Consider the following 10035-nt stretch of genomic DNA (forward strand, 5'->3'; position numbering starts at 1 on the left):
AAGACATGTGAAGTTTTTTTTGGAACTACCGCGCCAATGATTTACTGATGCTCATATGCAGGTGTACCAACGGTCAGTCGCAGAAGGTTCCTGCTGAAGAATCTTGGGTGGTGGTTCTTCCAGCAGAACAGCCAAGCATAAGCATCAATGGAACACCTAATTTGGCCAGGGAGTATGAGCCTTTCAAACAGGGTATTGAACTCTTTGCCTCTGTCTCTATCACCGTTGGCCGACCACAATCACCATCATCTTCTTCGTGGGTAAGTTTCTTGCAAGAGTACTTTAAATCGAAAGGTAACTTCAGTAACTATAATGTGTCACAAGTTACCGTATTTGATCGCATATTTTGCGCCATCGCATAATTTGCGCACCTGCATTTTCATGTGCGGATATCTGGCCGGCGCGTCTCGGTGACCGCAGCGATTGGTTTTCGCAATGCCGTTGGTGCTACTGAAGTCATTGTGGTGCTTTTGTTTGATTTGCACCCACGTTCGGATGATTGTCCACTGACGTGAGGGAATATACTGTCGCTCGAACTACAAAAGGAAGCGGAAAGATACTCTGGACATACACGCTATGAACTTACAGTTAACCCTCGTTAATATGACCCCCGATAATCTGACATACGCGCTTTATGACCATACTCTTCGGGGACAATGCTGTGGAACCTCTGCAAATCTCCCCCGTTAATATGACAATTCCGCATTATGACAAAAATTTTCGGGAACGACCATGGTCATAATAACGAGGGTTCACTGTACAGTACATTACAAAGTTGCCAGACATAGCGTGCTTTTGGTTGTCAGTGTGACTAGCGGCGTCTTCCAGCAGCTTCGCCGTGTCTTACCATATTTCGCCAATAGGATGAGTGGTAGAGGCCCCGGCATTTTGCCTCCCGACCATTGCCGGTTGTGCGGTAGTTGGGTACGTCTTACGTACTCCTTACGTACGTCTTACTCTACCGCGAGCCTATATGATGTGGCATACTAAAAATTTTTTAATTTTGCATCGTTTGAATATTGGTACAAATGTTCCCACGCCATTTGCGCACCCCCGACTTTTCCTACTTTTTGGGGCGAAAAAGTGCGCAAATTATATGTGTGTAGATACAGTATACAAGAAAGGATTCACGCTATATATAGAGGCATGAATGCAACCCCTGTATGCGAAACACCCAGAGAGACTCTTCTGTGTCCGGCATTTTGTAATCCATGTACTTCTCCTGTCCACAGGAAGAAGAAAGTAGCGAAGACGATGACGACAGCGAAGAGACGAATCACGTTACTCCCGTGCAGACACGCGAGCCGAAGTTGGACTCTTGCAGTGTGCAGGTCTACCCGCCGCTAAACCCAGATCACGAGAGGTTCCAGCTCCCATCGTACCTGATGGCTCATCTCGGCTTGCACCATCGTGAAGGGCGGGACGGCCTGGTCATCTACGGCTCCGACCGTGCGAGGCATTATGAGAGCGTACTGCGGCAGATACTCTACTTCAACAAGAAACCCGCATACTACTTGAACCGGGCATTCAAGTTGGTTTGCTCCGAGCTGAACGGACGGTTCGTGAGCAATGAGTACATTCAAACGGTTAGTGAACTTCTGTTAAACGAACTTCTGTCAAACGGTTAGTGAACTTCTGTTAGTGAACTTCTGCTAAAAAAGAATATGTTCCCGTTGAGCAATTCTCGTTGGATGTAGGCAAGTGTATATTATGTTACAGAACTTGTTCTCAGAATTGCTTGGACCTCTGCAAATACTATAATTAAGTAGTGCTACTTAATACTGCTAGTAAATTGCAAGCTTGAGTTCCGGAAGTTTACCTGCGTCATTGCTCACCAGACCTTTGCCACATGTTTGCGGCCATGCGATGCTGGAAATATGAGAGTCCCATCCATTTCAAAATATTTATTTACGGGCAAGCATCAAAACATCTCAGAGCTGAAAATAATCTACTAGCGCTTACATTCGGTCCTGCGGCAGAGACTAAATCGAAACCGCGTGCGTCCTCATTAATTTTGCTTACCGGAGGGTTCCTTCACATGTGCTTCATCTTCAGCATCATCTTTTTATAATTGGCTGATGTTGCAAATCACTAAGCTTTCTGGAGAAACTGTGTTGAACACCTTCAGAAGTACTCGTTTTTTTTAGAAAATTTTCTCCCCCAGATCTAGGATAGGTGTCCTGTAGAACAGTATATTTTTCGTGGATATCATTTACGTTTATTAAAGGGGCACTAAGGACGCTTCTCCTTCTGTCTCATTGGATGCCACCAATCTTTGCCTCCTAGGGATCCCATTCATTGCCGCCAAAAACAGCTCTGTTTTCATTGCGTTTTTGTTCGAAACGGTAGCATTGTGTGAGCTAATTTTGTTTGAATTGCACCAATTGAAACATGGACTTTCATTTGAGAGCAAGTCGTTTTTGCTTTTTAGTGCCCCTTTAAATGCTCAAACTCCGTGTTGACCATAAACTGACTTTTTTTGCTCAAACTCCAGAATCTCTCGAGAATTTTGATGTTCGGAGGCCTCTAGTTGTGCTCAACATGCATCTATGTTCATCATCGGTTACATTCCTGAATATGACATTGATATTTTCTGGTGCATTCATACGTTTAATCAGCGCACGTATCTGTACTTCAGTTGACCGTGATCCACCCAAGAGCGGAGGCTGGTCATCATGAAGCGTCGTCCTCAACACCCGTTTCTGGTGAAAAGACTACCACCGCAGCAGCTGTGTCGGCACACAGAACTGTTGCTCAGGCCCACGTGCAGGTTGCTGCACATAGTGTCGACGTTAAGGAAGCGAAAGTGCGCGCCGGAAAGTATGTTGATGTTGGATTACTCGATGGCAGTGCTTCGGAAGCCCTGGCCAAGACTTCGGCGAGTAAGTACCCACTCACTACGTGCTGTTACTACACCGGCTACAGTAGCCAACCGATTTTCCAGACTTGGCAGTGACCAGAAAGAAAGTCCGGACAGTACAGCAAGTCCGAGAAACCCGACAGTCACTAAATTCGACACTATTTCACCCGGAGCGTCGAACCGAGACGTTTTTCGGTTTGTTTCGGGTTCGGGTTCAGCCATGAAAGGTCAGCTCCGGTTCAGCTCCGGAGTTCACATATATCGGTTAGATTTTCCAGTTCCGAGGCTGTAAACCGGTTCGGAACCAGTTCCGGGTTCTAATATGTTACAAAATTATAGGTAGCCACTAAAAATGATACAAGATCTCTTAGTTACGTTTTTTGTGCATTTATTTCTGTTTTTCGACCGGTAGGACCCCCTTTCATTCCTTCACCGAGCAACGTGCCGCCTATCTAGGCAGGCAGACCGAACGAATCCCCCACCACCACCACACACCAAACCGAACCGAACCAGTAAACAAAGTTTTTAGATCGGTTCGGTTCCGGTTCAGCTCCAAGATGGCGCTGGGAATTACGGTTCAGTTCCAGCTAAAAATAACGGTTAATTCCGGGTTTCGGTTTCAGTTCCCGGTTCGGTCCGACGCTCCGATTTCACCGAGGCTGCACCAAAGAAGTATATAATTTTGCCCTGCCACATCCCGCGCCTGCGTGTCGTGATATCCGCTTGCATTCGTGCAAGCGTCATAAGTTCGTCTCACATATTTGACAATAGCGACAACACGTTCACCATGCCTGCAGTCGACGGTTGCGTGCAGTTGCGGACGGTCAGGGCGATTGTCTGCAGTGTGCAGCTCACTTTCCTGAGCAGAGGTTTACCGAACAGACGTGCTTATAGCGTAGAAAGCTGACTAACAGCGACAACGTGCACCAACAGAATCTCGGGAGAGCGTCCCGACTCCCAAAAGTGCCAACGCGCTGAAATCTGTGCTGCCGCCGTGGCGTCACCTAGAGGTACAGTTCGGAAGTTTTGGACAAATCTTGCCTATAGGATTCCAATTACCAATCCAATCCAAGTGCACAATCCAAAATGTCGGTTTCGAAATTGCTACTGTAGCGCCCAAAATAGTGGTGTTAGTGCTTCTCCACAAGCGTTTTGGTCCAGAAAATCGAGCCTTCGAACTTTGACCTGTCCGGAAAAACAGTCGCAAAATGTATTAATCCTATGGCGAAGGTCACCGTTCCTCGTGGGAGTACGAAGTATCGAACGAGTCGGAATAATCGGTGTCTGGAAAATCACTCGGCTATTGTACGTGAAGAATGGTCTCAGCAAGCACACATTCGAGCTTATTATTTAAATTGCCTTTCCTTCCTTTTGCGCAGGCCATGCTGTGACCATCATAATTGTGGTTTGCGTTGGCTTCCTGGTGTTCATGATTGTACTCGGAGTGATCCGTATCCGAGCAGCACATCACCACACGCAGCGCCACCATCGAGTGGCAACTGATTCGCGGGAGGACGACCAGGAGATGGCCTGGGATGACTCTTCCCTCACCATCACTGTAAATCCCATGGATGTGAGTAATCGGTCCTCGTCATTTACCGTGGCAGCATAGTGTCCTGTCAGTGTCCTTTTTTTTTCTTTTCTTAGTGTCCCTTCCCCTAGTGTCCTTTTTCATTATGTTATAGAGGTGTGCGAATATTTCAAATTTTGAATATGAATCGAATATTTGCGATATTCGATTCCTATTCAAAAATTTGATATTCGAACTTTTCGAATATTCATAAAAGTTCGAATATTCGATTTTTGTCGAATATCTAGCAGCTTATTACAAAGCTGTTGCAGGCTGCGCGCTGGAATTTGTACGTTGCAGTAACAGCGACGAACAAGAAAAAGAACAGCTGCAAAGCGACATGCGGAGCTTCCGAGGTACGCGAATCTGCAAATGCGCCGCTACACGTTCGGTAACTGAAACTGAAACTAGGACACAGCTGGGGGCAGCCGCCATTTTAAAGTCCGCCCCAGCCAAACGCGAAACTGCGGTACTCTTCAAGCATCGTCAGCACAGTTGTGGCTTTAGTGGATTGCCAACGAACTCTGAACATTCGTGTGAGGCCTACAGTACAGTGAATACGGTTTTTACAGTTTACAGTACAGTACAGTTTACGGTTTTTTTACAGTGAATACGTAATTATGGCTTTACAGTTTTCAGCTTTCCTCATGAGAACAGCACATTGTTTTTGATTGCAAAAATAATTTTACTGTACATGCACATATACACTGTGTAAGCCAATACATTAATAGATATTCCTTATTAGCACTTGGGGCATTTTTCTAAGGATCAGCAGAAGACAACTGTGAATATGCTTGTTTTTTGGGCTTAATTGTTACTCTCAGAAGCCTTTATCCTATGACATGATATTCGATTCATATCCGAAATTTCAGTATTCGCACACCTCTAATTATGTATGTAGTGTCTTGTCAACTCAAAGTGTTTGGTGTAGAGCAGTAAGGTTCTACACAGAATGCAGGGTCATTTATTATGCATATATTATTACAGTAAACCCTCGTTAATATGACCCCCGATAATTTGACATGCACGCTTTATGACCATACTCCGGGGGAACAATGCAGTGAAACCTCTGCAAATCCCCCCCGTTAATATGACAATTCCGCATTATGACCAAAATTTTTGGGAACGGCCATGGTCATAATAACGGGGGTTCACTGTAGTCCCTTATTAGACCCATTAATAGACCCTTGTGTTTTCAGGTTTGATGTTTTTTTTTTTTAAATGAAAGGGGGCAAAAATCTGGTTTTTCGGGTTTTACCCTAAGTGAGGAGTAACTAGGGAGTAAAAACGAGTTTTTGCCAAACTGTTCAAACGGTTCAAACTGAAAACACGGGGCTCTATATGCAGCGGAATAAAATAACCAGTTTTCTGGCTGCTCGCTCTTGTATTTTCCGCAGCAAATAGCGGAGGAACAAGAAGGTCGTCGGACGACCTCCACGAGTGCTGCACGACGCAGCGCCAACACCGCCCCTGCGGACGAGGAAGATAGTGACAGCTCTGATGACGGGAGCAGCTATCACGACGAAAGCGAGGAGGAAGAAGCGGCTCCCGACAAGGCCAAGACTAAGGGAGATCTCGAGTGGGACGATTCCACACTCAACTTCTAACTAGTAGAAGGCACTTAAACCCCCCCCCCCCTTTATTCCATTTCAGTTCCCCCCTGTTACCACTGTTGTCCGTTTGGAGAGTCCCCAGTGATTTCGTTCATCTCGATACGTTGTAGCATTTTTTTCTTGTTTTCAGGCTACGTTCAGATTTCCTTGTTGAAAGTTCTTTATATCCCGGCACTGTTTTTGGCTCGACGAGTGATGTTGGAGCCTCCGATACTATTCTTTCTGTATTGAGGAACTTCTGGCACGGGGCACTATAGTCTTTGATCCAGTGGCTTAAACTGAATTGGACTTTCGACCGGCAGTTGGGGTTCGGGGAGTACACTTGGCAGCTGAGTGAACACGTGAGACGTCTTTCTGGACTCCCATTAGCTGCACTGCCTCCAGTCCGTATTCGTTAGACACCCCTCTTGAAAATCGTTTTTCTTTTCTTCTCCCTTCGCTTACGTTCCAGCCCCGGACGTGGCCGGGAATGCTAGGCAGCTGACGTACCCCGAGAAACTCCTTGAAGGGGAAAGGGAAATCTCTATACGACACCCTGAAACAATTATTTGATCCCTTTCGTGCCTAAGCCTTCCCCAAAAGAGCTCTCATAAGATTACCTTCCCGTGCCCTTATGGTGTCAGGCATAGAAGTTTGCTTCTGTATAGCCTTCACCACACCTTCACCCAGGTTTCCTATTGTTATTCCTACCTTGCCTTTATAGGGTTCGTGTGTGTGTACACAGGATATGTAGTCCATTCACTGATGAGGCTTTTGTGCATCACATCCCCCGTGTCCCCCGTGGCAAAAAAAAAAATTAGGGAGCTATTTCTGCAATTTTGCCAGTATACTATATATATATATATATATATATATACACTTGTTTTTAATGGTGATTTTCTTTGCCTCTGCAAAGATGCATTTCGTTTGAGCCTACGACTCTTCTGTGGGCATAGACTCTTGTGTTTTCGAGTTTCATGATTTTTTCAATTTTTTTCATTTTTTGTGTGTGTGTGTTGGGGGGAGGGTAAAAGTCGGGTGGTTATTTCAGGAGCTGTAAAATGGGATAAAATCGGGTTATATCGGGTGGGGGGAAAAAAACGAACTTCTTCCATTTCAGATGTACAGGAGATCCTGAGCAGCAGAACATGCTGTGCAGTGTTCCCCAGTGCCCGTATTTGTTTTTATTTTTTTACCGTGACCATTTGTTTTCATGTCATGTAAAGGTGACGAGCGGACTAATGGCGTTTTTTCCCCCCCTAAAACACAAGTCTCTATGTGGACAGGCTATTCTGCGCTTCGTTCGAGAAGCAACTCACAATTTTGTTTTTTTCTTGTACTTTAAAAGTTTTTTGTACTTTTAAGTTTCTATTTCTCTGCCTAGAAACAGGACAAAAGAAGAAGAAGAAAAAAAAAACAGTCATGCACTACTTAGTCATTTCTTTTTTCCTTGTCTTAATAGTGGACTTTCAGAGGTTTACTCTGTGAACAAGCTACTGCATTTTATTACACTTTTTAAATTTACATATGGCAAACAATACTTTGACATTATGCATATAGAAGCACTTATCGATGCTGTCTATACCTGCTCCCATATATAATTCTGTTCGTGTTTTCCTTTCTTTTTTTCTGCTATATTCTCTACCTTTGAATCATCCAAGGTACATGCCATGATAAGCTGTGCATCATTTACCTAGTTACATTTTACATAAAAAAAAAAGAACACACGTGCTCGCATTAGCACGTGCTTCGCTGTCGTCACATCAGTAGAAACGAGTGTTACATAAGACTATACATGCCACACGTGCAGCAGTCGTCTTCTGCGAGCAGTTGAAATGATTGGGCCACACGTTATTCTCAGGAATAGAGCTTCCTGAAAGTGCACTGTGAATATCAACACCGCTGACACCCTAGTTTGCTTTGCACTCTACTACCTACATTTGTACGAAAAATGTGTTCACCTTAGTGACTGGAGGCATTTGTACGGTTGCCCACACGTTTGTTATAAGTGTTTGTTTCCGTTGCTGGCAACCTCCTCCCTCTTTAGGGATTGTGCCATAGAGTAGTCATTTTTGTCTCGTAATGCTTTCAAGTGTTCACTGGGGAGGGGGGGGAACGGAGTTCAGTTCGACAACTTCATCAGACTCATGACTCGAAACGCTTCTTCTAAATGTTCACGGAAATGAGGACACTTCAAAACGTGGTTGTCTCACCGCTTGAGGACACTTCATGCCTGCTGTCAGCCTCGTGAGGACGCAAAGCATGGTCTTGTCGCTGGAAGGGTGTCGTCTGCTAGCGTTTTGGCATGAATTCCCTCAGCGGATGCCTTTGAGTAAGGGGGTCTCGATGATCAGGAAGCCTGTGTGCAAAGGCATCAATTTCAAGTGGGAACACATATCCAGGTGTCCTCAGTGGGATGTACATGTAATGTTTTTCCACAGTCTATGGAAGAAAAAAAAAAAACGTTATAGCAGCCCTTAGCTGTTTGGTGTGTGTATGTCTGATGCTCCATTTTTGTTATTCCGTATCCTTTTCGTCTGCCTGGTCCTTGGTGGTGGCAGATAGAGGTGTCTTTCCTTTTGTTTCACAGCTATTGTGTGCGTGCGTGTATGTGAAGAGAGGACACGGCAAGGGGGGAGGGGGGGTTTCGAGTAGAGCAAGGCGTAATTAGATCATGTTCGGAGCGTGGGGATGCCACTACGGTCTTTGTACTTACGACACAGCTCTCTTACGATCCCACAAAAAAATGATGTGCGGGCAACAGGTAAAAAAAAACAAAAACAGCGTTAAATAACTGAGAAGATATCGCATCATTTGCTACTCACAAATGCCGTACCTCGATTTTCCGAAGGTCGTCGTTTCCTCGAGGAATTTGGACGAAGGCCAAAAATTGAAATGTACGGACGGTGACACCACGAGGAAATACAGTGGTACGTTATGCACCGTTATAGTTCACTTCCTTTCTTCTCACGATCATTCCCATTTCACCGCATTTCTTCTGCCGTCGGCTATCGGCACTGTTATGCTTTTGCTGGTTCTAAGCGTGCGATGCAGTTGTTTCGACAAAAAGGAGCATCAGGCCAGTAGGAACATTGCTGGGCGCAAAACTGCCCACCGCTACATAACGTGAAGCCTAGTAATTTTGCACACTGTGCAAGGATATGAGTGAGTGATACATTCCATGTGAAATACGTTTGTGTATATGTTCGACTTTATAGCTTATGTTTTTACAATTGCAAAAAAACGTGTCATCAACGAGGACCTAAAAGGCACCGGGAATGCACAGCAGAGCGTGTGTCCTGCCCGATGTGTATTCCGTGATATCTATGTATAAATATACATAATATAATGCAAATTGTAGCCTTGTGCAGGAACATCCTCTTTGACAATTCTGTACCAACCAATTACTTGGATTGCAATAAACACCAGATGGTTGTCCCACATCGTTTTAACTGTGAAGTTCCCCGTAGAATAGGCACTGTGCTACGTACTACATAACACATAACAAAGGTGCAGAAAAGCAGACCTTGTGGCAACACGATGGAAATTGATGTTCTGAGGCTGGAACACAGAAGAAAGGACAAACACACAAAGCCTCAAGTGCCTAAGGACAATGAAGGAAGAAAGAAGGAAGTCACTGGAAAGGTTAGCCAGAAGATGTAGGTTCAAGTCCTACAGCTGGCTAACGTTTCCAGTAACTTCCTTCCGTGAATTGTTCTCGTGCCGGCATGGGTTTAATGTCGGGGTATCTAGAAAAACTTGGAAAAATGGGAATTATCAAGAAATTTTCATCTGAGGGAAGTTTTTGTAAACGAAATTTTGTACCTTTGGGTGTAGGAAGTCCTATATATCATTGTGAAACGAACCCATGGGTCCTTGCTCTACCGATAGACTGTTTGCGGAGAAAGAACAGCACTGGCAAATTTGAGCATTTCCCTCTGAAACACCCTTGTCACCAAGAGTGCATAGCAGACACATACATTAGCCCTGAAAATTTCCTCTTAATTATTGAC

The 10035-nt window shown here is 44.8% G+C and overlaps 1 protein-coding gene across 1 annotated transcript in view; it reads left to right on the forward strand.

The window, feature by feature from the left end:
* LOC135370943 (calsyntenin-1-like) overlaps positions 1–9463 on the forward strand; it is a 49967-nt gene extending 40504 nt beyond the window's left edge. Inside the window, exons 12-16 of the mRNA XM_064604884.1 lie at positions 62–260; positions 1233–1586; positions 2639–2882; positions 4240–4433; positions 5828–9463. Of these exons, the coding sequence (XP_064460954.1) occupies positions 62–260; positions 1233–1586; positions 2639–2882; positions 4240–4433; positions 5828–6037 (1201 nt within the window). The 3' untranslated portion in view covers positions 6038–9463. The remainder of the gene's footprint in view (positions 1–61; positions 261–1232; positions 1587–2638; positions 2883–4239; positions 4434–5827) is intronic.
* Positions 9464–10035: the final 572 nt, after the last annotated feature.

Source organism: Ornithodoros turicata, chromosome 10 (genome assembly GCF_037126465.1).
Source record: "Ornithodoros turicata isolate Travis chromosome 10, ASM3712646v1, whole genome shotgun sequence".
In the NCBI taxonomy this organism is placed as follows: domain Eukaryota; kingdom Metazoa; phylum Arthropoda; class Arachnida; order Ixodida; family Argasidae; genus Ornithodoros; species Ornithodoros turicata.